This window comes from Aphelocoma coerulescens, chromosome 7 (assembly GCF_041296385.1).
Source record: "Aphelocoma coerulescens isolate FSJ_1873_10779 chromosome 7, UR_Acoe_1.0, whole genome shotgun sequence".
NCBI lineage: Eukaryota > Metazoa > Chordata > Aves > Passeriformes > Corvidae > Aphelocoma > Aphelocoma coerulescens.
The window spans coordinates 13,373,097-13,399,128 of NC_091021.1; the positions used below are offsets into that span (position 1 = coordinate 13,373,097).

The window sequence follows — 26,032 nt, forward strand, 5'->3', positions numbered from 1 at the left end:
GCTTTGCCTCTATCACAAGTAGCAGGTTTATAGGGATTTATCAGCTCCCAACTCATTAGAGGCTGAGAGCTGGGTAGGATTTAGAAGTAAAACTGTTATCAGAGAGGACAAATACAGAGCAGTAGGCAGAAACTTGCACTGGTTCTCGCTGTCTCACATTCATTTGTATGGATGAACAACTTAAATCCTTGTGGCGTCAAGGTCACCTGTTTCACAAAACGTGTTTATATCCACTAAACAGAAAAATAGTCTGACAAATGTAGGTGACTATAAAAAGCAACTTTAAAAATACAAATTAGTATGTATTGAAACCACCAAACTCAGAACACCTCAGAACATGCTCAGAACATCTGTAGGTGATTGAGTTTGATTTAGATTTGATTTGCATCAGCTTTGCACTTGGTGTTCAGGAACCATTCCTCATTGCAAGGAACTACTGTCCAATTTAAAAGCTTAGCATGTTCATAATTCCTAAGGAATATCAATGGCTGATCAAATATTGTAAAGAGTAACCAGCGGGCTCTACAATTCCACACATGCACAGGTGTTTCTCTTAGTTAAGATTTTGAGTTATTTATGATGCAAAGCAACAACCTTGCTTGATCACATGTGAGTCCTGTATAGGCACCCTGACTATTAGCATGTATTTTCAGGGAACTGTCCCAAATTTTGTATCAACACTCAATTTTGCTCTGTGTCTTTTGCAGGGAACTGGAATCCTTTTCAGTTTCCCTGTCTCCATTTTGTTTGTGTTTAAGACCAGCTGTGTCTCAGTGAACATGGTAGCCAAGGCTGTAGAATAGTGAGGGAGTGGAACTGGTGATTGTCTCCTTCATGCAAATCTGCTTGGTTTATGCATTGTTATTCATCATAACAGTCTTTAACAACTTGGCTGTGAATTTTTAATAGCTGACTGCAGAAATTTAAGCACCTGTGAAATTTAAGCACCTCTTGGGTCAGGAGTTTTGCCCATTGTAGCATCATAATGTAATCCTATTTGAACAATGGATTGGGGGTTTAATGCAAAGGCATATTAGATAAAAGATGAGTAACTGAATCTTCAGTCTTTGCACTTTAAGTGGAAAATAAGATCTCTGTTTGTTGTAAGAATGGGTGTAAGCAATTAACACTGTGACTTGCATCCTGAGTGGGTGGAGGCAGCCTAAATCCTGAAGAGGTGTGGCTAAGGTTCATCTCTGTGCTGTGGGTTTCTTTGAACCTAGACTGGCTAGGCTTTGGGCAGATTTTGAGACATCTGACTCAGTCCAAGGTGCAGTAAATTCTGGCTTCACTCCTCAGACCTGTCTAGGTAACTCTGTAGTTCCAGGTAATTTATGTGAGGTGAAAAAGTGCAAGTTGGTTAATCTGTATACAGTACTGAAGATATGAAAATATTTTGTGAAATACATAGTGAAACAACTATAGTATGCATAGCCTCATTTTTGTGTCTCTAATCTCTGTAGATCTCTCTGAAATCGTTTTTCCAAACACTGACATTCCTTTCCATGGGAGGAGACAGCATTTTGGCTAAAATGGAAAAATACTGTTGTCAAGTTGGCTGGTTAGCTATTCAATTAATATAATCTTTAGTACTCAATGACATGTATCAGAAGTTCGGTTGTCAAGACACCCTCTGAGAATTCCATGGATTTCAAGTGTTATGTGAGTGGCAGGTATAATCTCTTATTTTATTGTCATATGAATATAGAGTTTGAATACCTGTGGTCTGAAAATTATGTAGAAAATAATACTTATTTGTGGAAAATGAGAAAAAATGCATGTATAAAACCAAAATCTATGGAGGACAAAGACTATTTCTAATACTATTTTTTCCCAGGTATCATGTAAAAATACATTATATAATAATACATTACATACATTATATAATAATATATAATACATACATCACATGATAAATATATACTATAATAAATTATTCTCTAATGTTCATTATTTCATAGAATGTACCACTCTGCTGACTGTGTTTGCAGGAGTTACATGAAGTGCTGAAGCTTGAACTGGTATGTATATACCATCCAGATATACATGCATAGCAATTCACTTATATGCCTGTGTGTTTTGACCCAACTAAAGTAATGGGAGAAGGATTTTACCTTCCACAGAATTGCCGAATTTCTTCAATGTGTTATACATGAAAATCTTTCAGATTTTTAATATCAGCATAGAAAGAGGTGTGGACCTGCCTAAATGAGCCAAACCTTCCTTCATCGAGTGGTTTGTTCAAATGTGTCGCTGGAGAATTTTGTCATAGTTGCTGACTCTGGTATATAGTGAGTAGTTAAGCCACAAGTAAACATTACAGCTTTACCTAAAGGATACGCATGAATAGCCGTTAGTTTCACAGCAAGGGAGGAAATTACCCTTTTCCTGATTGTCAGGTAGTTAAACTCGGTATTTCCAGAGTGGACTTTAGTCGATGAGGTATTCAAACAGTGAGGACAAAGGAACAGTGAAGAATTACTTTTCTAAAAAAAAAGACCGAACTGTAAACAACAGTAAGTAGTTGCTTTCTTGTGTTGTTCAGCTTAAATGAACCCTGAGAAAAACTAAATATCTTTTGTTTGACCTAATTTGCAAATTTGTGTTTTATACAATTTAACTGAATTAGTGAACATTGATGGGATGTTGATTAGTGCTGAGATTATCTGCACATACTAATAGGCAGCTTTATAAGATCCAGTGGGTATAATTGTCAGGACGATCAGGCAATTGGCAATCCAGATATATTAAAAGTTACTTTTGGCTTTTTTATTGCTTTGTAATTTGTGCTTTGGTTAATACTAGTAAAGCATTTCTGAAAGTTTTTCCCCTGTATATTTTTTTCCATACATCCTCTGCTTTTGTTTTGTTTTATAGGGTTAAAAAGTCCCCAAAGAATCAGAAGTGCTTTTTAAAGTTATCTTGCTTTTCAATAGATCCAGTTTATTCGCTGCTGGATGACCCAATGTCTATTATCTGTATGTAAATCCTCCCTTTTGTTCTTTTTCCACCAGGTTTAAAGTAGTATTTCTCTGCTTTGCAAGCTCCACGTGTACTGTATGTTCATGAATGCATGTCCCTCTTTAGAGCTGTCTGGCACATTGCCATACTTAATGTAGAGTAAAAATCCCAAGACTTTGATTACTTACCCTATTGAAAAAGCACAAATAACATGGCAAAATAAAATATAACTTCCAGATAGAGGAAGGAGAAGACATGAAAGTAAACAAGGTATTTTTTTACTCATTAATTTTCTTCCAAGCATGTAACTTTCACAAAATTATCTGAAAAGATCACATTCAAATTATGTCAATGGTTAATGGGTTGCACAAAAGTGTGTATTAAAAAGCCATGTAATTTATGACTCACCATTCCAGTTTCACTATGTCTGAGCATAGAAAGAGCTAAAACAATGAAAGATTTAGAGCCTAAGCTTACATTTTTCAGGGATTTAAGATTTCCACTGTGGTTAATCAAAACTACATCTGATTAAAATGCTGTATTTAGATCTAAACAGAAAGCAAGTAGAAATGAATCCTTTCAGATGGAATGCAATTTTGTCTGTAAAATTCTGTTCTATTTTTTTCCCCCCCTCAGTTATGTTACTATGCTGGTTATACTGTGCAAATTGGGTAATTGCTCATCAAAGCAAAAGCCCTTTTCAAGGGAAAAGGAGCAACTGTAGGTAGGACAGAGAGGTAGAAAATTATTTTAAATGCATTAATCTGCTAGTCTTGAAAGAAAAATATAATTTCCTACGAAAACTTTCCTCTGCAAAATGACTTCTGGGCCCTTAGCATTTTTATTTCATGTTTGGTGCAGTGGTTAGGAAGGGTGAGGAAAATTGCTTTGTGGGGTTTAATCTTCCCTTGGTTGTGAAGGATGGAAGAGCTGAGGTATCAACTCCAGTATATGTTAAAGTAGTCAGAAACCTGTTTTAGTTAATGGTGAAGGAAACAGCTCCTTAAGGACACTTCCTCACTACCCCAAACTGCAAGAATCCTTTGCACTCTGCAGAATGCTCACCGAGAAAGTGAAGAGCATTTGGCAAATTGTGACTGTTTGCTGGGGTTTTTTATCTTCTTTTGTGGATCATGTCTGGGAGTTATCTACCCGGTAATTTCCTCTTTTAGACTGCTGAAATAGCACTGTGCAAACCTTTAAACTAACTGTCTTACAATAACTAGATTTGGCAAAGTACCTAGAGAGACACAGACTCACGTGCCATTACAGGCAAAAAAAACCCTCAGCAAAAGGGGTTACAGTTATCTTACAAAAGAAGATAACTACTGTTAAGAGCTTTTATTAGTGAAGATTCACCAAACAGTTACCTAGAGAAAACAGGCAATCTTTAAAATGTAAGAAATAAACAAGTGAGGTGCTTTCCTCAGGCAACCCACTTTGTCTCCATATATTCACAGAGATCCTGCTCCCCTGTCCTTTCATCGTGGTCCAGGGGGTCTGTGCATAATCCCCATCCTCCTTTCATGGAATTAGAGGCTTTCCCACTCATGTACAATGTACATGTATAATGTTAAACACTTTCAATGTTTGAGGTTATATTGGCAGAACAAGAAGAACTGTCATGGAGGAAAGATAAAGAAGACTAGTTTTGCTAGAAAGAGTTTTTGGTTGCTCTCAAGAGATCTGTGGTCTGTGAACCTAAACAGATTTGCTTAAGAACTGATAGCCTTGCTAACCAAATGCTGAAGTCCCAGTTTAGCTGATCTCACTAAGCACTTCACTTTTCTGTGGGTTTTGTTTTGGTTTTTTTTTTTTTTTTTTTTTTGATGGTTGAATGGTTTGTTGGAGTTTCTTCTTTCTAATTTTTCACTGGAATCAATACATTTGATATCTGGAAAATTTGGTCTTGACTAGATTCAATCAGTGTGGAACGTTACGTGTTTTGCATTAGTGACAGAGGAGTACCACTGTTAGATTATTGCTTCCACTGGCAAGGTAGACTGACAGATGCTTAATTGATTTAAAATTATATGATGAGTGAGGTACCATTAGAGTCAGGTAAGCTATGGTAGGTAGATACTAGTGGAATAATATTTATATTTTACTGACTGAGAAATTGAGCAACATGGAGACCATGAGGCCTGGCCACAAAAACTCATCAGGCTCTTTACAGAACTGGGAGTTGGGCCCAGTCACCTAAAATCCAGTTCAAATTCCTGACCAATTTTATACTATCTGACAGAGAGAGTCACTAATTAGTGTTTTGAGAAGCTTACTTCACTCTTACACACAAAAGGAGATTAATCTACTATTCCTAAATACTAAATGAATGTATTGCACTGTCCAAGTTACAGAATGATGCTTTCAGTGTGACTTTTTAAACATCTTTCAGCTCATTCAACATTATTTTCTATAAACCAGAGTGCTTACAAAGAAATACTGTTCAACCTCTTCTCTGCAGAACAAAAAGCAGCCCACAACTGTAAGGTCTCTTTCCATTCATCAGCCACCACATCTGTTGCTTGCTTGGACACTGACCAAAATGATTCATTCACATGTCTAACATTTATTTTTGGTGAAATACTGGGATTATACAGCATGGCAATATTTCAAAAATGGGTCTAGAAAACCAAGGGAAGTTGGAAACAACTTCCTCAGCTGAAAACAAACACGGTGTTATATCATTCTGCAGCTTTATTAGAAGGAAGGCAGTAGCCAAGTGAAGCAGCTGGAATCACACTGAAGTCACTCTGAACTCTGCAGATCATTTCATTCTTCCTTCTGCTACAGAGCTCACATCCCTGATTTACAGTGCCTTTTGTTTCAAAGAACTAAGCAAGGTAGGTCAAACTCTCTTAAAATCTTTCTCTCCCTTACCTTCTAAATAATGTGTCTCTACAGCTGCAACAACACTTGCAGGCAGATGCTGTAAGGTGCTATAGCATATACTGGCTAAAAGAGCTTCTTGGAAGAAAGAATACAATACTCATTTACTTCAAAGATTACTTTGAATCAACCCAGCACCAAGAAAATATATGAAAGTGTGCATTAATTTAATTTTTAATTACATTTGAGTATGTTAAAACACACTTCAGGGAGTTGTATCCTGTCAAAGAATGGTAAGTGACCTTGGCTTAAATCTCTCTCGCCCCTCCGTGTCCCCTATGTGTTGGTTTTATTTTTTTTATTTGCTTAGGGATACTGTGTCTTCTATAGCTATAGCAATTTCCAGTATTATTAGTTAAAAATACATCAGTTCTGATCTGAACAGATTCTAGAACAGAAACTGGAAATCATTTCAACTTACAAAGCAGATGAACGAAGTAGTTCTGAAGAATTACAGTTCTGCAGAATTAAATAAGGTCTCTGTGATCTCAGCTGGAAAGTGTGTGTGTTTTCCCAAACTGTTGTGGAATGAGGTAGGATATGGATCTACCTTTCATTAAGTGTATTGGAACGTGTTTCCTAGAAGTGACAATAAGATTTGAAGCCTTGTATACTACCAGACAATGAGACAGGAATAGATTCCACCTCCTATTCACACTTAGTGATAACAGTGTCATTGTCACCTGCTGTCTTTCTAAATGTGATCTTACAAGCCAAACAATATCCCAGACCTGGTTTTGTGGACTTACGGGACATATATGCATTGAACATTGTCTGTGAATTAAAACACAGCTGAATAAAATTATATCACTGAATAATATAAAATGCTTATTAATTCATAGTTAAGGACAAGAGATTGAGTAAGGGTATGTCAAGGTAAAGTAGTTTGTCAGAGCAGATTCGTAGAAACTGATTTCAAGATTGATTTACTTATGATAGCTTACTTTCACTATCATCTTTCACTATTATCTGCCACAGTACTATTGTTCTGCCACAGCTGAACTGGGGAATGCAAATATTTTGATAACCGAATTTACTTTTGTTTAATGTCACTGCAGCTTCTGGCCAAATTTAAAATACGATCAGCAATTTTTGCCGGGCAGACAGGATAGAGGTCCTGTCAAGTTTACTTCAACCCTAGGGATTTTTTATGTGCTATGAGTGACACTGGAGTCCACTTGTGTTGAGCTGAGAATCTCTTTGAGTGTGGCACAGTGGAAGTTATTTGACTCTGGAGTGTGAATTTATGGTTTGGATTCTCTAATTGTTTTTGTGGAAAAGGATCATAAGTCAGGGAAGATCTGTAAAAGGATTCCTATGCAGGACCTGATTACAGATTTTTACTGCATGGGTGAGGGCAGAGGAAAAGTGTTGATCAAAATAATGCAATTTCTGTGTACTGTATATTATACATTCTTTCTTTTAATTTTAAGGATTTCTTTTTCTGCTGACAACATAATGAGCAACTTCTGAAATGCTTAGACTTGTGTCTATTTCTGATAAATTGATTCAAGAGGAAAATTTATATCTGTTTCCTAATAAAGCCAGTTGCCTTAAAGAATTTTCTTCTCGTGTTTTTTAAGAGACACTTGAACTTTGTCATTTGTTATTAGATATTAATATTGTATTAGTAACTCTGCTGTTCCAAGCACTATGCAGCAGCTAGGTTTCCAGGGGATTGTAATCTATTGAATGGTCTTATTATTTGCTTATTTATTTATTTTGTCTCATGGAAAGTGCCAGCAGTTCTGCTGTCTCTCTTACTGTGGTGGCTGGTTGTCTGGCTAATTTGCACTCTTTGTTTCTGATAATGGTTTAATTTGTGTTCATTCAGTCTAAAGCTAGCAGTTTCACAACAGTGCAGGGCTCTGTTGTGGCTGCCTTTGCTCAAGAGAGCTGACTGTGAGGAGCAGTTTCTCATGGCCTCTTAGCAGAAGAAAGGGATTGCTGTGGCTGGGGTAGGCAGTGTCCAAGAGACATTGGTTCTAGAAGGGGAGATGCCATCATGTGGAGGTGAGCTCTCTCACACTTGCTTTTGCTTTTATGGTGTGCTTGAGGCTCCTGAGGCAAAAAAAAAGAAGTTATGTGTCCTCAAAGGTAGCATATAATACTTCTGGGGGAGTTCAGCTGCTTCTGTGCTCTTTGTATCTTCAGTGTGTTCCAGAGGTTGAGGACCTTAAAGCAGGAGTGTATTAGCCCATGGCAGCTTTTTGCCAAAGGGAATTTCTGCTGACTTGTTGCAACTCTCTTATACCTGGCCCACCATTTTGCTACGATTCTTCACAGGAGCTGAACAAACCTGCTACAGATACAATAATTTTTCATTACTGGATTCAGAGGGAAGCTGACAAACCCCATTGCTGCAAGTTAGGTTTGCTTGCAAGGGTTATCTGCAAAGGGCTGCACTGTGGAAGTCTTCAGTTCTTGCCAGAGACATTAGCAGGCAAAAAGTTTGTAGCATTTTCCTACTTCTCTTCTTCTACCCAGGCTCTCTTGTCCCTTTTTGATACTCCTTGAAGGATGTATTTTAAGAATCACAAGGCACAAGTACTAAGAACCAGCATCTTCTCCCTCTATCCACAGAAGATACTTGCCTCTTTATTATTTTGGCAAGTTCTGAATTCTGCTTCCAACTCTACCTTCAAATTTACTGTTTGGCTTTGGGCAAGAAATGTCTCTTCCTTTCCCTACTCTTCTTATATCTCTTTATTCTGTTTAATTATAAACAAAGCAGGAACTGTCTTTCATTATGTATTTATAGTGTCTGGATCCAGTGAGGTTTTGATCTCAAAGACTAGGGCCTGTGGGTACTTTCCCAATATAAGATACTTGCTTCTTTCAGCAAGTGTGAGCCTGGCACACAATTTTCATTCCCTTCTGAGGCCTTCTAGAGGAGAGAAGGAAAGTGATGTCAGTAGTAAGGAATAGTAAGTCCTGTACAGTTGATGTAATTCCACTTTCTAAACTCCCATCTCTTCTTTCTAGTGATCCCCTTTTAATGAGCTTCAGCCCCATATCCTTTTAATGAGATATTTTGGAAATGTTAAGAACAATTGCCCTTTTAAGAAACCTGAGTAATGTTAACTGAGAGTGTTACACCATATCTGGCAGAGTCAAGTGAGAAGTCATTTGCAAAGGTAATATGGGAAGCCTGTAAAACCAGTATTTCCAAGCTCCTATTTTAACACCTTAATCATAGATGCCATCTACTCCTCTCAGCACTAGGGAGTGTTCCCCATACCATGCTAGGGAGATAGATAAATATCCAGTCCTTCTGAAACTGTGTTTAACGATTTGAACTTTTCAGTTTTGCAGGAAAAAAGGCAGTACTTATTATAGACTTGATCTTAACGTAAAAAAATAGTTACCTTTCTATGAGTAGGAATATTAGAATAATGCTGATACAGAAGTCGATGCCCTTAATCTACTGTACACAGTGATCCTAGTATATTAACTGTGAGGACATACTAAAGTATGCTATCTGAAACATTCCAGCTGATAAGATATGTACTAGAAGTATTTTGGAATTGCATCTTCTGATATACCCATGCAAGAGTATGTGTCAAGAGTAATATAAGCATAGCAATATTACATCTATGCTAGAAGAAACTGCTGGTGTGTACTAATGAGGAGTAGAATAAACCTAGGAAAACAGAGATCAATTTAGAGGGCAGTACACAACCAAGCATACAGTAATAAGTGACTAGGAAATTAATCTGTGAAATTGAATAGGGTGTAAGAAGGCATATTAGAGGAATGAGTTGTGGTGCTAGTTTTCTCTGGAGTTATTTCTTAATTCTTCTTGTTAAAAGGAGTGTAAATATAGCAGATTGTAATCTATTTTTTATCTGTTATTCGGTAGGTATTTTGTATCTTGCTGGAGAGAGTCTTACTTTGAATTTTTTCTGTAATGACCTGGTGTTACCTTGCAATACCTTTAGAATGGCTGTTGTCTAACTTATGTTTAGTTGGCCTTAGTCTGCTGAGGCAACTGCAGAAAAAATCTGCATTTACTCTGTATCCTCTGCTCTCACTTTGCTACTTTTTGTTAGGAGGGAGTTGTGATTAAAGCATTTGTTTGTTGAAACAGTACAACCATTTAAAAAAACATGCTCAGAGCTGCACAATCATGTAATGACCACATGAATCCTAGTCAAAATATTCTTTCATCACAAATATATGAAACAGTTGCAAAGTAAAAATTCCAAGTAATTTTTGCATGAAAACCTTAAAAGGCTGTAATTAATTACAAACGCAAGCATTCATTATCCCATCAATCCAGTCACTGCGAAGCTGAGGCACTTAAATTTTTTAATCGGGTATCTCTGTTGCTCTAGGTATGTAGTTATCATGGTGGCTTGTAGCCAAAGAAAATACTGCTGGCCTTTGAGGAGGAATAGAAAACACGTGAAACTTCCACAGAACAATACTTGATGAGTGTGTTACCTCCCAGCCAATAGGATATGTGGTGTACCTGCTGGGCTCTGTCATCTGAGAGCCATGCTTAATGGCTCTGAGGTATGTCCTGGGACTGCAGACACAGGGCAGTTGCTATGACAAGCAAATGGTGGAAATCCAGGTTGCTTTTCTCTTCCGTGCAGAGAAAACAGATCGGAAACCCTAAGGGCTGCTCAGGTAAGCTCTGTCTTCCTCCACCACAATGGACATCCTGGCACACAAGGGAGCCTCCCTTCAGGAAGGGGAAGGTCTCCCAGGGGTGAAGCCGCGGTTTCTTCACTTCACCATGAGCGAAGGGACAGTGCTAAGTTAAGAAAGGAGGAGAAGACTGTGGTTGAACCACTAGGCAGGGACTCCAGATTTAGCACTTGGTTTGATCAGAGGCTTCCTGTAGGTCACTCTCAGCATTCTCGTCTGTAAACCAGACTGATGATACTTCTCACTTGAACCTCATTTCAGTAAGGGTTATGAATACTGAAGCATTATGGCTGGTTATGTAAATACTTTGGCAGCGCTGACACATACAGTACATAAGACAATTTTTGAGTCTCAAGTGGCAATGTTTAGCTAAATGTTGGGGGGTTTTTTGGTAAGAATATTAGAATTTTTTCTCTAAAAATGGTGCTACTTTTAAGTGTTTCACAGATATGACCAGTCATTTTTCTGACTCTGACGGACAATTTTTGTGGTTACATGATTTGCAGTGGCTACAGCAACACCTTATGTTCCAAAGGAATATTAAAAAATATATTTTTATTTTTAGCTGTATTAACAGAAGGGAATAAGAGCAGAAACAAGTGCTAACTACCAAGTGCCCCCTCCCCTTCCCCAGTGCATATCCTGGGATATCTGAGTTTCTTTGTCATCTTTGGGAATGGAAGACTTGGTGCTTGGGATCAGCAAGAAAATAAATCAGCTTTGGTGATACGCAGCTGCTGGTTGCAGACATTTATCAGGTACTTGACTGTGGAAATGGTACACTGCTCCATCGCAGCTGTTGTCTGGAAGATATTTTATATTCAGGCCAGAACTACTGTGATACTTTTCCTACTACAGCAGCCTTGTTTAGATATAGGTTTGGATTTTCTGTTTTTTGTTTCACATTTCTGTGTCAGCAAAACTGCTGGTCTGAAATCATAGCTTTACCCATATTGACTGAGTCTGTGCTATATGGGTTTGTTAATCCTGCTGTAACACTCACTCTGTAAAATGTTACCAGGCTGTTATCTGGTCAAATGACTTCAGTACCGCAGATGAAGCGGTGTGTTATGACTAACAGGGTCATGTTTGGCCTTGCTCGAATAAAGTTGGTTTTGGCCTCAGTTTTAGGAGATGTCTAGCCAGTACCTTGCAAACACATTTCTAACACTGCTTCACTGAGAGACATGATGGAGAATGATTGTTATTTGCATTCCTTTCTTATCTGCTAGAACAAATACATCTATATTGTGGCTCAAAAAGGCTTCCAGTCACATGTCTTATCTGTTGTGACCTGTTCCAGTTATTGAATTCAGGATGACATATGAAGTAATTAGGTTACCATATATCTAATGTCCATTAAAAGGATAGTCAAAAGACAGTTGTTTGTGTGCGTGTCTGTGAAAGAGAAAACATAAACACAAGCCTTGATTCTGCCTTTGTGTATACTAGCTTAAAATGCTTGTTGCCTAGTAGCTTTGTCTGCAGGGCCAACTTTAGGCTTAAACTGTAGCATAGCTAGGATTTAATTTTGTAGTATGAGTGTATCAGGCACCTCCTGCTATAGGAATGTTTCTGCGTTGGGCCAAGTGGTTATCTTGGCTCTGTCCTTTTGAGGGAGAAATATGAGTCCATGACAGTCTGTAATTTCATCAGTATTCCTTGTGTGTTTTAGAATCTATCCTATGTCTTTGTAACAAACGCTTGCCAGAAATACATATGTACCTCTAGCAAATTTGCTCAGCCTTCTGAGTTTTAAACTTTACAGATAAACTGCCAGGTGAATTTCATGTTTTTGAAGGTAGATATATTCGAAATTTGTCACCTCAAAAGTTCCAAGAAAAAATTATGAAGTCTTTCGACTGAATTCAATACCTGGACAAACTTGCTGACACACAGTATGACAAGGAGGCTTTAGGTGACCTTTGTGAAACTAGCTGTTCTCCAACTTTTGACTCTTGCAAATGACAGAAGTTGAAGTGATGCAATCAAATGAGCTTTCCATTAGCCACAGATAATACACATGGAATATGATGTGCTCACAGTTGTTCAAAAATACATTGATAAGAGGGTTTTTGTAATATCTTCCCTCTATGAAGTGAACTGTTGAGACAGCCAACTCTCCAAACCATGATTTTCCTGGTAAGTCAGGACCCACTACTGTGACCTCTGAAACCAATTTAGCTGGCCAGAGGCTCTAAACACTATTTATCACACTGAAAAAATAGTTTTGGGGACTACCCCTCAAATACTTGTGTTAACTTTTAACTAACATAGACAATGAATAAACTCTTCCCTTTGACCTTTCTGTAAAATTCAAAAGTAGTAAGGACCAAATGTGAGAGAGAGGGGTTGTGTGGGCTGAGCCTGAATATGTGGTGTAGACTGCCAGTGTAATTCAGTTAGGTCCTAACTTGTGTGGTGCCCAGGGAACTTTGAACCCCCAGGAGGACTTTGCTTCAAGTGAAGTGGGGGGCGGAAATTGTTACTTTTTTTTTTGTTTTCTTCTATTTTAGACTGAAAACCCAATGTAATTTAATTCCAAAGCTGTTCTGCTGACCTCAGGGCTGAGGTGTGGAGAGGTCAAACGACTTCCCCTGGTCAAGCAGGATGCATGTGGCATAGCCATGAATAGATTCCAAAGTACTGGTCCCATGTCATAACTGTAAGGCCATTTTTAGTGTTGCAAGAGCTGTTCTATTTTAGGCAGATCCAATAGTTTGTCCAAGTTGTCATTATAGCTTAACTATAATAGTGGCAGAGGACACAAACTCTAGGTACTTTTAGTAGAAAGCTATGAATATGTCAACTGAGATCCAAGTCTGTAATTCCCTGCTGAAATTCAGAGAAAGACAGTTTATTCAACATGTTGTGAAGTCTCTTCCTAGCAGTTCTGTGGCTTTGTATTTTAGAAATATTTCCTGATGATCTGTATTTCTTGACAATTCTGCTTTCTGTCCCAGGATCTAAAAGCACCAAGTGCCATCCTGTGATATTCCTATAAAGTCATTTAGTAATTAACTTCTGTTTTACAAAAGAGGACAGGAAATGAAACCTCCTGGTCAATTATTTTCATAATTAAGCAACTGAATCAAGGAGTCTCAGTTTTCAGAGCTGCTTGTGGCTCAGAGAACAGGAACAGACTCGTCAAGCAAATGCTGAGCATACACTTTGCACAGAGTGTTTACTATTTAAAATAAAACTTTTTAAAAAGGACAGGATGAAGTCTAAACTTGGTTATATTAATCCATAAGCAATAGAACACTGTTCTTTAACCTGTAGCTGCTACCAAGGCTTATTGGCAGGCCTCTAACCACACTTTCCTGTTTATTGAAAAGTGTTTTCCATGCACTGGCTCCCCAGACCAGCAGACGCTGAGCCAAAGAACTGCACCAAACCTCCCTTACCCTTTCTAGCAGTTGCCTAAAAGCCAAGCAGAAACTGCTGTCTGAAAGTATTGTTTTTTCTACTGAGCCTCAGTCTGCAAACAGGTTAATGAGAATTTCTCCAGCTTGGAAAGTAAGCCATTTGTCAAAGATCATACAGGAAATTAGTGTCAGAATAAGGAATACAATTAGATTTCTTCACAAGACCTTTGGTTTGCTGTCCTGATAAATGATACTTATTGGGCTGCATATCCTAAGTCAGACTTGAACTACAAGATAGTTCTGACTCTGGAAATTTATTAATTTCAGAGCCATGTATGAAGAGACAGTGTGTTTCAAGACCACAGAGAAACATCTCTGATGAATTATGTTTAATGGAAAAAATCTGTGTCCTCATTGATGTAAACCAGTGTAACTCCACTGGCAATCTCTTACTGCTTATCTTTTTTCAGGACAGGGCTTAACACCATGAGTCCTTCTATAGAAGTGCTTCCTATATGTCAATGTCAGAAGTAAGAGTTTCTGGGCTTTGCAAATGTAATTGGCAGTCTTTGCTGAGCCCTAGCCATAGAATCTAATTTCAGCATCTGTGCACTTGGAGCAGTGGTGAGCAATGTTCCTCCTGCTTTTTTACTCCCACTGCTAAAGAGTCACGGCGTTGAAGACTAGAGTTAGAGATGAGGAAAAATATAAGCTTGGAAAAATACTTGCATTCTAAAGGTATGCTCTTTCAATGGAGTTTTAAACTACAGGAGGCTTGGGAAATATTTGGCATTTATTTAGGTATGTGTTTTTTCTCCTGCTATATATCATCTTTAAAATGTTAAATATAAAATTAACGTTGTTGGACAGTAGGCAAATGTTTATCATTGTCATTATAGTTGGAAATTTTTTTGTTTAATTGCATAAATTTGATTTGAAGGTATAGTTTTTTGTATGGGCAAACCTTAAAAATCCAGTTATTAACCTGACTGTCCAAATGTAATGTTCCAGATGTTAGTGGTACTGCTTCATGTTTATACTCTTCTCTCAGCAGCTGTTAAGCTGTTTGAAAAAATTACTCAGATGGGTGGTAGTGGTATTTGATGCAGAATCCACCCCCAAGGGGCATGTAATTACATAAATGCAGGCCAATAAGTATCATTTATTAGGACAGCAAACCAAATAACATTCCTTCAGCCTGATGTAAATCACAAATGCTATCACAGCCTCTTGACAGAACAGGCTGTGCTGACTCTTAATACACATTTTTTTAATCAAGAGATATAAAGTTACACAACCTTTTTTTTCCTTCCTTGTCTATCCATCTACACATGAGAAGTCTAATCCTGTTAATGCGTGTGCACATGCGTAGCTTCCCTGGTGCGAGTAATCCTTTCAAACTGAGCGAACTACTTTTTGGAGGAAAGGTAAGTACGTGAGCACAGGTTTGCAGATGTGGTTCTGCAGGCAGTGTGCTCTGGAGGCTGCTCTCCTGTTGTCCTTAGCATGCTATAATTAATGGAATTGCAGGAATGCAGGGCCGAGCTCCAAAAGCACGGGCTGAATTTTGGTTTTGGAATGGAGATAGCACTCCGAAGTTTAGCGGTAAGATAATTCATAGTACAGCCAATTGACTGCTCTCAGGCACAGGTCTTCAGTGCAGCTGAGTCCAGCCAAACAATTCAGCTTTAAATGATAACAGAGTTTAGCAGAATAATTGTTTTGATCATTGCAGATACTTTTGTCTGATTGTGGCCACCTGTGATGTGCTGCAGCTTTGTCTATACTGCGAAATAAATGCTGTGAAATAATACTGTGAAATAACTTCTGACTGCTTTTCTTTCTGTTGTTCAAACTCTGTTTCCTGTCTGATTTCCCATTAATTTTTCTTCCCTCAGTTTTGGTTTATATTCCACTTTCCCCTCCCCCTCCCCTTCCCTCCCACCCACAGAAAAAATTTCTATGTGAAAAATCATGTTGTACTTGTAAGTTCCAGGAGCTTTTGTGAGAGAAGAAAACTAAGAAAATTCTGTAATTCTGCCTTAAAAAAAAAAAAAGGACCCACAAATAGTTTCATTTATGCCCTTACAGTGTGTTTTATGTTCATGGGAAGCTTTATTTTCTTTCATCTATTACCTGCTTCTCAGCTCACTAGTGGAAGAATACCACAGTTGTATTATCCCTGCAATATGTTCTGTATGTTTTCTTCTCTACATCCTTTGCTGTGTTAAGGAAATCCAATACTTTAAATGTGCCTGAAAATTATTATTTCTTTATACAAAGACATACATGAAAGAGATGATTTAACCCATGAACTTTTAGTTGCTGGAGAAATTGCTGTCTGTTGTTTTGTTAACTATAATTTGAGGAAGGGGTGGTGGGTGTAATTCTATAAAAGATGGCTTCCTGGCATTTTTAGTGAACTTTTTTCCCTACATAGATGTCTGATGCTCCTCTGATTTTAGGCAGATGTAATCCATAAAACTTGCTTTACATAGGAACAGAGCAGTGAAGTATGAAACCTGACCACAAAAGAATAGCAAAATCATACTTCAGCAAAAATCTGGTCTCCTAGAAATTTATCAGTGGTACTGTGCTCAGTGCTGTCTGTTAAGAAGTTAATGTAAGGAAAACAGTTCTTGGAGATTTCAGCACTGTTTTGATTGGAACATTTCTTGAAATGCCTGTGACCAAAATTCTTCATGCGTTTTGTGCTAGCAGCTGATAGATAAAAGATGATAGATATGCCAAACTAAGTCAATGTTTGTGTTTTATGACCAAGACTTTGAAAGAATTGCAGTTTACTATTTACAGTGCAGTAAAACATTTCTCCTTTGACCATTTCATTTCTTTTCTCCCCCAGAAAGCCACTCTGCAACATGACATTTGAAGATTTTGAGAACTACTCTTATTTCTACGATCTGTCTGAGGAAGATGAGTCACCCCAGTCCTCCCTCAGCATTGCCCATATCATTTCCCTTTTCTTTTACAGTGTGGCATTTCTGCTGGGAGTCCCAGGTAATGCCATTGTCATCTGGTTTATGGGCTTTAAGTGGGATAAATCTGTTTCCACACTCTGGTTCCTGAATCTGGCCATTGCAGATTTCATTTTTGTTCTCTTCCTGCCCCTCTATATTACATATGTGGCAATGGGCTTCCACTGGCCTTTTGGGAAGTGGCTGTGCAAAATGAACTCATTCATTGCACTACTTAATATGTTTGCCAGTGTTTTCTTCCTGACATTCATCAGCCTTGACCGCTACATCCGCCTTGTCCACCCAGTCTTTTCCTACAAATACAGGACTGTAAAGAACACCCTCGTTCTGAGTGGGATCATTTGGATGTCAGCTGCAATTATTGGTGGCCCTGCCTTATATTTTAGAGACACAGCTACGGTTCTCAACAATGTCACCATTTGCTACAACAACTTCCATGTGCATGACAGAGAACTTATTTTGCTGACACATCACATTCTCATTTGGGTGAGGCTTGCATTTGGTTACCTCTTTCCTTTAGTGACCATGGTTATTTGCTACTCACTGCTGATTGTCAAAGTGAAGAGGAGAACTGTATTGACTTCTAGCAGGCTTTTCTGGACCATCATTGCTGTAGTTGTAGCTTTTTTTGTCTGCTGGACACCATATCATATATTCAGCATTGTGGAGCTGTCTGCTCACCATGATGAAAACTTGCATGACTTACTACAGGATGGCATTCCACTCTCCACTGGCCTTGGTTTCATCAACAGTTGCCTCAACCCAATCCTCTATGTTCTGATTAGCAAAAAGTTCCAAGCCCAGGTCAAGACCACAGTCTCTGAGGTGCTGAAGCTGGCCCTGTGGGAGGTGAGCCGCTCGGGAACGGTCAGCGAGCAGCTGTGGAGCTCAGACAATGCGCGTGTGCACTACTGTGAAACTGCCCAGTGACTGCTCTTGTCACCAGCTCTCTCCAAAAGAGCTGACAGGAGATTTGGAGGTGTTCTTGACTTCACATCTGCCAGTCAGATGTGCATCTTTGCATATGCAGTTTTCTGTAAACAGCTGGCTTAATTGCACTTGCTGCTTTAATGGAAAGGTTTTTAGGGGACACATGATTTGGATGTGTGTCCTTGCAATGCACATACAGCCTGAACTGAAAGTTATCAGCATAGGTGGAATTACTCTAATGGGGCTTTTGATGAGGAATGTTGTTATAATCCTGTTGTTTTGCTGTGGTTCCACACCTCATTGATATCAAAAGAACACATAGTAAAAATATTCCTCCTTGCCATTGCTGATACCACTCTTAATTGAGGCACTCGCATCCAAGAGGTTGTGGCCGGATGTCACTGGGTCATGAGTCTCCTGATTGCCTACTACTGCCTCAAGGAGGAATCCCCTGGCTACATCCCACCTAAGTGAAGCTATCAGTGGCTCCACTCTTCATCTGGAGAAGACTGCCATGACAGGGAACACTGAATTGCTGCCTTCTATTGTCAAAAAAGAAAAATATGGAAATAAAGAGCATTGGGAGAAGACAAGTTTTATCTTATACTCAAAACTAAGATAGGAGACCCTGTGTTTCTTGGTCACTTGTATTTTTATCACCAGCTGAGTGCGAAATACTGAGCAGATGTTTCATAGAGGTATTAGGCTCATTCAAAATGTGCAAAGAATTTGTGAAAATATTTCTTACAGGTTCTGTGCCACATTCTTTTTCTATGTTTAAAATTTTAGTCCTACAGAGGTTTAAAACTATTGGTCTTTATTGCTCTTTCAAGCAAAGATACAGAAATAATATAACATTTTGTGCGCCTTAATGTCAAGCTTAAAAAAATGGGTGGAATGAATTCATCAGTATTCTGTTACAAGTCTGTAGCCAAATTCAGACTTCTTTTCCAAATAAGAGGCAAGACAGTTCATCCAGGAAATGGAGTCCACTCCCATAAGAAAGATTAATTAGTCCCAGTTACGCTGTATTCTCTTCCAACTTGTTGCTTGCTGCAGAATCACACATGCACCAATGCAAATGTGTGTATATGTATATATATATGTATATATATATATATGCTATGTGGAGTGAACCAATTTCTGATGCAATACCACTTAATTAGAAAGTTGAATGTGGGACAAAACTCCACTGAAAGTAAAAGCATAGAGCTTTGGGTAAATTTGAAATGTTTTTATTTAGTTATTGGCCTATGCATATAGAATAAAACTACCTTTCAGATAATTTACGTAGTTTATATGGCCTGCCAACACATTAGTAGCACTTATGCTGTAATTGAGGCCTTATATGTAAATAGATTTGCTTTTCTATAAAATATATATATGTATGCATGAGCACATCCAGTATTGGTAGCTGCACAAATAGAAACAGTCTGACTGTGGTCTGTAACTATTTCTTTGGACTCTGGTTTCAGAGTCTGAGAGAGTCAGGCAGGGTCAGTGGAGTTTCAGTGTATTTCCCTTTGGGCTGGGAAGCAGCATTCTTCCTTTGAGTCATTTGCTGCCTGGTACATAGTTGCTCATCATAATATTTTGGCACTGTGCTGCTGAATGTGCCTAAATCAAATATTTTGCAGTTTTTCTTCACATGTTCCCTGACATCTTTCCAAGAATGGTGTACTCTCCTGACTGTAGTCCAAGTGAAGTAATAAAATTTTGTTGTTTCCAAAGAAGCATGTTCATTTGCTTTTCTTAGCAGCAATGTGTCGTGACTGTCTTTTCTTATAACAGCTCCTCCCCAAAGATTTTGGAAGGTGAAATCAAGCCCTGGCCCTTTCTACTATGAATCCCATAAGGTCCATGTCAGCTTTCTTCAGCTGTGTGCACACACATGTTCCTATACACAGCAGAGAGACTGATTTTCACATGAGGACATGAGGGAGCACATATGTCCCATCTTGCATAAATGATCAGAAAGTGTAGCCTGAAGCAGACAGGAGAGAGGATAGAACTGAGTAAGGCCAAAATCAGCCTTGATCTATGGCATTAAGTGGATTAACAATTGAGCAATGTAACTACTACCATTCACACCAAGATCAGTTACAGAATTATCGAAATCATTTCTTCAAGAGTAATGAAAGATCTCTAAACAAAACAGATAATGCTCTAAGTTGTTGTTTCCAAAGAGTCTCTAAAACAATACCAACAATTCTATGCTGCTTGGACTGAGGAATGCTCATTCAACTCACCACAATGGAAAAAAAGGACCAGAAGAAGGAATCTGTGTTATCACGTAAAGAGATACCATAGAAATAGCTATTGACACATTTAATAATAGACAGGTTCTAGTTACTTTTATCTTCTTCCTGGACAGTTTGTGTTTCTGAAGGTTTTTATGTAGATTAGTTTTTGTTAAAACTGTTTCCCCAGTATTCCCGTGTATCACATATCGAAGTTACGGAATTTTCTTCCGATCTTTCAGTTACGGGGTGCACTTGGGAGACTTGCCTCATTTACTCCAGGGTGCTGAGTTTTCACAGGCACAACGACACAGTAATATAGCAGCACATACCCAAACACTACAAAAACTCCTAACATAAATATATCTGGATTGAGTGGAATTCTCTTGCCCACATGTCTACCTATTTTCTCCATAGGAAGACTGAGCTCTCTAGGCTTTTTCTGTTTTGTTCCTGTGCAGCAACTTTCCTTTTAACATCAGGGGGAAAAAAAAAAACCAAGACACAAAAGAAATCTCAAGAACCAAAGAGTTTGTAGAGCATGCTTAGCATAAACGTAACACACAAATCCAGTCTGGCAGGTCACATGGATAACTTAGTGTTGTATTTTAACAAAGTTACCATATATAAATAAAATGTTTTATCCACTTCGGGATAAATTTGAATGCCAAAAAAAGAGTATCAAGGTAAGTAGCACATTGAATGGGAGGTCAGAAACAGTGATGGCCGAGATAATAAAACCTGCATTTTTGAGGCAGAATTTTTAATAATTTGTTTTTCTGAATATGGCATTTACCAATTTCCTGCTTGTAACAGCACCATGACAGAATTGATAAAACTAAGCTACATGATTTAGCAGAAGCAACAGCTGGAGAATTACCACAGAAAGGGTACTGTTTAGGAGTTAGGTTTATGGAAGGTGGCAAGTGAGCCTGTAACAATATTCACTTTCAGTTCTTTAACCGTGCTTTAAGCCTCTAGCAGGCAGATTTTTTTTTCTGAGACAAATTATAAACAAAGCTCCTACATAACGTGAAGTTGGCAAACTTTTACACAAGGAGAAAGAGGAGCTGCTGTGCCAGATAACCACACAGATGCTCTGTGAGAAAAACAACAAAAGGAGTTACTTAAGCTGCTGCTGTCAGGCTTTGACACTGGGCATGTTCATCTCAGAGACCAATGTGACACATAAAAGGCTTCCAGTTCATGGTCACAATAAATCCTGTCAGTCCAATGCAAGGCCTAGAATTGTGAATCTGTCTAGAAGCTTCACAACTTCAACAGCTTTTTAACTTTTTATCATTCCAATGGATAGTTTTTGGGAAACAATTTATTCCTGATAGGTTCTTCAATCCTTAAATAAAAAGGCAAAATCAATCTAGAAACCAATCTGGAGCAAACAGCTCAAACTGATGCTAATTTCGCTACTTTTAATACCCTTTATGTATTTGCATTTTCAGCTATTTTTTTATTGTTTCAGTCCTGGTCCCGTGGCAAGTCTCTCACTAAGTCAGTCAGACAGCTGCAGGGGCTGTGGCCCGTGGATCACTCCCGATCCCTGCCCTGGGCAGGTGCCGCACCGCGGGCAGCGCTGGGCTCGCAGCGCCCCCCAGAGGCACCGCCCGCACCCCGCATGGAAGCGGCTCCTCCTCAACATTAATTGCTGTTTAATAAAGACACAGAACTCGACGGAATTTCAGTGCAGATGTTTCCAAACCTCAAAAAAACCCCAACCAACCAACCAACCAACCAACCAACCAACCAACCAACCAACAATCCCTCTACATCATAGAACAGGTGAGAAAGTACCCAGGGTAGTCTCAGGCCTTATCTTTAGAGCACTGCAGTCATTTTGGAGCTTTGTCTCCCTCTCACTGGAGTTTTAACTATCAACCAAGGCCATGATGTATTTGGTTAGTCACCACCCTCACGGAACAAAAGGAATTCGTTTACCCACTAAAACATTACTTGCACTTTGATTGAGCACTGCTCTTTTCCCTTAAACCCATCCCTCCATCCAGAGAAATTACAAACATTTCTGAAGAAGCAATTTCTCCCCAGATGGAGCAAACAGCATTTCAGTGTTTTAAAGCCATGTTAATGTTAACTCTGAAGTGACGGTAAATGTCAATTTTCTGTTTTCTTCACTCATGCTCTTGGGTACTACAGTGAGGTGTCAGAGCCACCTTAAAACTCAGTTCCAGCTTCTACTTTACCCATTCAGAAAACATTACCTTTGTGAGCTGGGTTACTCTAAGATTTTGAATTAAGCACAGACACTGCACATTTTTTGCAACAACATTTATTCTAGATATATCAAGACTTAAATCTTATTGAAAGCAGCTACATCCATTGATTGTACATAATCTTCAAAAGCTGTTATTCTCTCTTCCAGCATATCTGTTCCAACTTTATCATCTTCAACAACGCACTGGATCTGAAGCTTTTTGATACCGTAGCCAACAGGTACTAGCTTGGCTGCAAAATAAAAAAGGCATTTAGTACTCTTTTATTGGTGGAATCTCTTAAAACCACCGATCTAAGATTGAACTGACCAAAGCAATTTGCAGAAATACACAAAAACAGCCTTTGTTCCACATTATGGACCATCTAATTAACAACCCAGCATTCATTACAATGGACTTAAGAAGGGTTTCTTTCTGTGGACAGAAAATCAGTGATGTGGGTGGTATGGGAGTTTGTTTGCTGCATCCACAATTGTACAGGGAGATGCAGGATAGCAGAGCTGAAGTTTTACAGCTTTCAAAACCTGTATTCAAATCTTAACCAGGCCGCTGCACTAATACACCTTTTCTGACCATATGAAGACACTGAAGTACTGTAGTATTGCAGTTCCCCCGTTTTAGCTACCTGCCTTTCAGAGATCAGCAAGCAGTGACTGCAAGTCCAACTACACATACGCTATCCCAAGGGACTGCACTCTCTCCCTCTCCCTGCTCTGGTATTTCCCCATACTTACAAGATCCCCAGACCAAGCCATCTGCTTGAATGCTTCGAACACACTCCTCTAGTTTGGCCATGTCTGTCTCATCATCCCAAGGTTTCACATCAAGCAAGATTGATGACTTGGCAACAACAGCCGGTTCTGGGGGAAGAAAATCACCATGAAAAGGAAGGAATCTTTCAAAATCTCACTGATATACTTGCAAACTAGTTTTACGAGAGCAGCTTATCCAATTTCATGAACAAGAAGCTGCTCACATAGCTGTGACAGGCCTCTGGAACCAACGTACATTTCTGAAGTACTGCAGCTGTGTACATCCCAACTTTCAATACATAGATACACTATGTTCTTGAGGAACAGTCCCGTAAAAGAACACAGATTTAAGTAGCTGACAGTGTTTGTTACATAGGAAGTCCTTCTCAGAAGATCTGAGAAGGAGCTTAACGCTGTGTAACAGTTTATTTTCCACAGAGGGAATACTGCAACTGCTACAGTTCTGAACAGTTCCAGACCAGTAGCTGTGGAGTAACTTGCACATTGCAGCAGTTTCTCTAAACTTTCACAGAAAATCCTCAAGTTATCTCCATTTATGTAGAAATCTCAGTCTCTGGAAAGAACAAGCAGCAGGAGTGTACGAAGCACAACAAAAAGCACGTTAACATTCCCATTTGCTGTGGGAAGGCTGAGTTCACAGGCAATTCAAGTGAAGCCAATTACTTCTGTCTCATTCAGTCAAGCTGATCTATTATTACAGTTAATTAGTGTTTCCAGCCATCCTGTTCAAATGCATGAAAATTAACTCAAGCATAAAAGATTAGGAAGCTCTTGGCATGCATACATACTTTTGGACTTCTTTGATTCATACTGGGCCAGACGTTCTTCCCTCAGTTTCTTTGCTTCTTCACTTTCCTGAAAGAGAAATTTGCAGTTACAGTAAAGCACCAAACCCGCCGCATCTCCGAAGCGCTACCGAACTGACTGGCATCTACTCAGATAAAAACAAATCATCACAACTGTCAGCCGAAAGATGGTGATTTTTTGTTTTACTCATCATGTAACCAGTCAAAGTTGGACAGTTCACCCATTCCAACATATTATTTTCTAAATTTTGAGGGTTTACCTTCCAAGCTTCCTATTCTGCAAAGATAAGATACACTTGAGAATTCCAAGAAGGATCTGTTATCAAAGTCAGAAATGTAAGTAACTAGATCAAGGTGAAAATCTGCATACCTGCATTTATTTGTAAAAAGCAATAAAAATAATACAAAAAGGTCCTAAGTACCTCCTCATCATCAGATCCAAAAAGGTCAATGTCATCATCATCTTTGCTATCTGTGGCCACACCTGTTGTGTCCTCAACATCAGCAGGACCGTATTTTCCCAGAGCCTTCTTTACTCCTGGTAAGCTGAAAGAAAAATGCAGATATTAGGAACCTACTAAAACATCAGTATAATCACTGCCAGTTCATCAGTGCACCTACAAATGCATTTGTAATGAAAACCTTGTGCTAAAAAGAATAAAAATCCAGTTGTGCTACTTGAAATCAGAACCTCCTGAAAGACAGCCCCCAATGCTCCTGACATGCCAGATGATTAATCTGTGAATATGGGATTTGCTGTAGCTTGTCAAAGCTGCTCCAATCCTGCCCAACACTGCTACTCCAACTTAGCACATGGATACGAAAAGCTTTCTTACTGGAATCCTTTACCTGCACTACCTTCTGTCTGGAAGGAATTACCAACTTCTTGCTCATACTTCTCAAAAACTACTTTCACTTGTTTAAGAACTAGCAAGTGACTGAAAACACATTACTGAAAGGTAACTGCTACTTTCCTATGTTTCAGTGAACGCTTTACCCTAAACCCTCACACTCAACAGGACAAGGGACCAGAACTCCCTGAATTTACCTTCTGCAGCTCACATAGCCCTAGTATCTTAGAATAAGCACATAGTTATATTGCTAATATGAACTGCTGTTACTGGAGCCATACAACTGGCTTTTGATTTCAGGAACCATGAGTGGTTTCTAGAGTGGACTTTGTGAAACCACTTTAGAATCTCAGTCGCCTTCAGCATTACAAAAGCTTCAGAAGCAGACTGGAGACTGAGCCAACCATCTCTGCATGAGTTTCCTCTGAAGAGGACTGAGGCTCAGAAAAAGCAGTGTAGCAATACTGACCCCACCTATGCTGTACCTTTTTAGAGAGGCCTGCAGTCTCCACGGATGTCAATGCAGCACCTTTCACGAACACTTAAAATCACTAAAAAAAATAGACACAGTCTTTCCTTTCGTATTTCCCCTTCTTTCCATGTCCTTCTGTACTACAAATCGTTAATTTTGTTTTCCATAGGACAGATCTGCCCTACTTCTGGAACTGTTTGTGTTCCAACAACACAAAATGCCACGTGGTACTACCGGAAACCAGTTTTGTTCAAACTCGAACAAACCCAACAATTTGTAGGCTAGTTTGCGGAGATATTGCAGCTTCGCAGTTTAACCATACCTCGCCTTTTGCTTTTCATACGACTTAATATGATTGTACCACCGGAGAGCATGGAACAAGTCTGCAGGCGGCGGGGCAGCGATCGCTTCGAAAACTGCTATGTCAGCCTGCGAAGGGACGTACCTGCGGAGAACATGGCAAATTAACCCCCCTGCTCGGGGCACGCCGGAACACGTGGAGCAGCGGTGGCCGCCGAGCAGTGCCACCCGTGCAGCTGCCAGGGTGACTCAGGGCCCTTCCGCGTCCCCACCGCTCGTCTCCGCCAGGCCCGACTCACCTTCCCCGCACCCCGGAACCCCCCCGCCACCTCTCACCCCTCGATGTAGCTCTTGTCGGCCAGGAAGTCGTTGAGGACGCGGAGGCCTGCGGCGGACTTCAGGTCCCCGAAGCCCATGGCGGCGGCGCGCGGCCCACACGCAGCGCCCGCCCCGACCGCCACCGCCGCGGGAAAGGGCCTCGTAGCGCCTGCGCCGGCATTATATAGCGCCGGTATCCCTCCGCGATACTGCGCGCAAGCGTATC

General features: G+C 39.4%; 2 protein-coding genes and 2 non-coding genes across 22 annotated transcripts; 1 reads left to right on the plus strand and 3 right to left on the minus strand.

Moving 5' to 3' along the window:
• The first annotated feature begins 528 nt into the window (after positions 1 to 528).
• Positions 529 to 19,533, plus strand: CMKLR2 (chemerin chemokine-like receptor 2). 19 transcript variants are annotated; one of them, XM_069022242.1, is made up of 8 exons: positions 1,201 to 1,327; positions 1,464 to 1,673; positions 1,962 to 2,021; positions 3,015 to 3,231; positions 5,657 to 5,804; positions 10,188 to 10,368; positions 15,214 to 15,301; positions 16,738 to 19,533. In XM_069022242.1, exon 8 carries the CDS (start codon positions 16,754 to 16,756, stop codon positions 17,798 to 17,800), a length of 1,047 nt encoding a protein of 348 aa, XP_068878343.1. In that variant the 5' UTR covers positions 1,201 to 1,327; positions 1,464 to 1,673; positions 1,962 to 2,021; positions 3,015 to 3,231; positions 5,657 to 5,804; positions 10,188 to 10,368; positions 15,214 to 15,301; positions 16,738 to 16,753; the 3' UTR covers positions 17,801 to 19,533. The 19 variants fall into 19 exon arrangements, 18 of the variants coding, with proteins under 18 accessions (XP_068878336.1, XP_068878337.1, XP_068878343.1 ...); XM_069022235.1 differs by lacking the exons at positions 1,201 to 1,327; positions 15,214 to 15,301 and adding an exon at positions 529 to 544; XM_069022236.1 differs by lacking the exons at positions 1,201 to 1,327; positions 15,214 to 15,301 and adding an exon at positions 1,162 to 1,177.
• Positions 19,534 to 22,324: 2,791 nt separating this feature from the next.
• Positions 22,325 to 25,975, minus strand: EEF1B2 (eukaryotic translation elongation factor 1 beta 2). Its single transcript, XM_069022254.1, has 6 exons — positions 25,825 to 25,975; positions 25,511 to 25,633; positions 24,288 to 24,411; positions 23,848 to 23,914; positions 23,021 to 23,146; positions 22,325 to 22,518 (listed from the first exon to the last, which is right to left on the minus strand). Exons 1-6 carry the CDS (start codon positions 25,902 to 25,904, stop codon positions 22,364 to 22,366), a joined length of 675 nt encoding a protein of 224 aa, XP_068878355.1. The 5' UTR covers positions 25,905 to 25,975; the 3' UTR covers positions 22,325 to 22,363.
• On the minus strand, positions 23,398 to 23,531 carry LOC138113679 (small nucleolar RNA SNORA41). The gene has a single exon (XR_011152304.1). It is a non-coding gene; the product is annotated as a small nucleolar RNA SNORA41 (small nucleolar RNA).
• On the minus strand, positions 23,988 to 24,067 carry LOC138113676 (small nucleolar RNA SNORD51). Its single transcript, XR_011152301.1, has one exon. It is a non-coding gene; the product is annotated as a small nucleolar RNA SNORD51 (small nucleolar RNA).
• Positions 25,976 to 26,032: the final 57 nt, after the last annotated feature.

Bases quoted from the DNA above. Each gene is read 5' to 3' on its own strand.
- EEF1B2 (XM_069022254.1), bottom strand. From the start codon at position 25,904: ATGGGCTTCGGGGACCTGAAGTCCGCCGCAGGCCTCCGCGTCCTCAAC. The intron at 25,634-25,824 runs GTGAGAGGTGGC...TGTTCTCCGCAG, and splicing joins GACAAGAGCTACATCGAGGG to GTACGTCCCTTCGCAGGCTG. The intron at 23,147-23,847 runs GTATGTATGCAT...TTCTTCCCCCAG, and splicing joins TGAATCAAAGAAGTCCAAAA to AACCGGCTGTTGTTGCCAAG.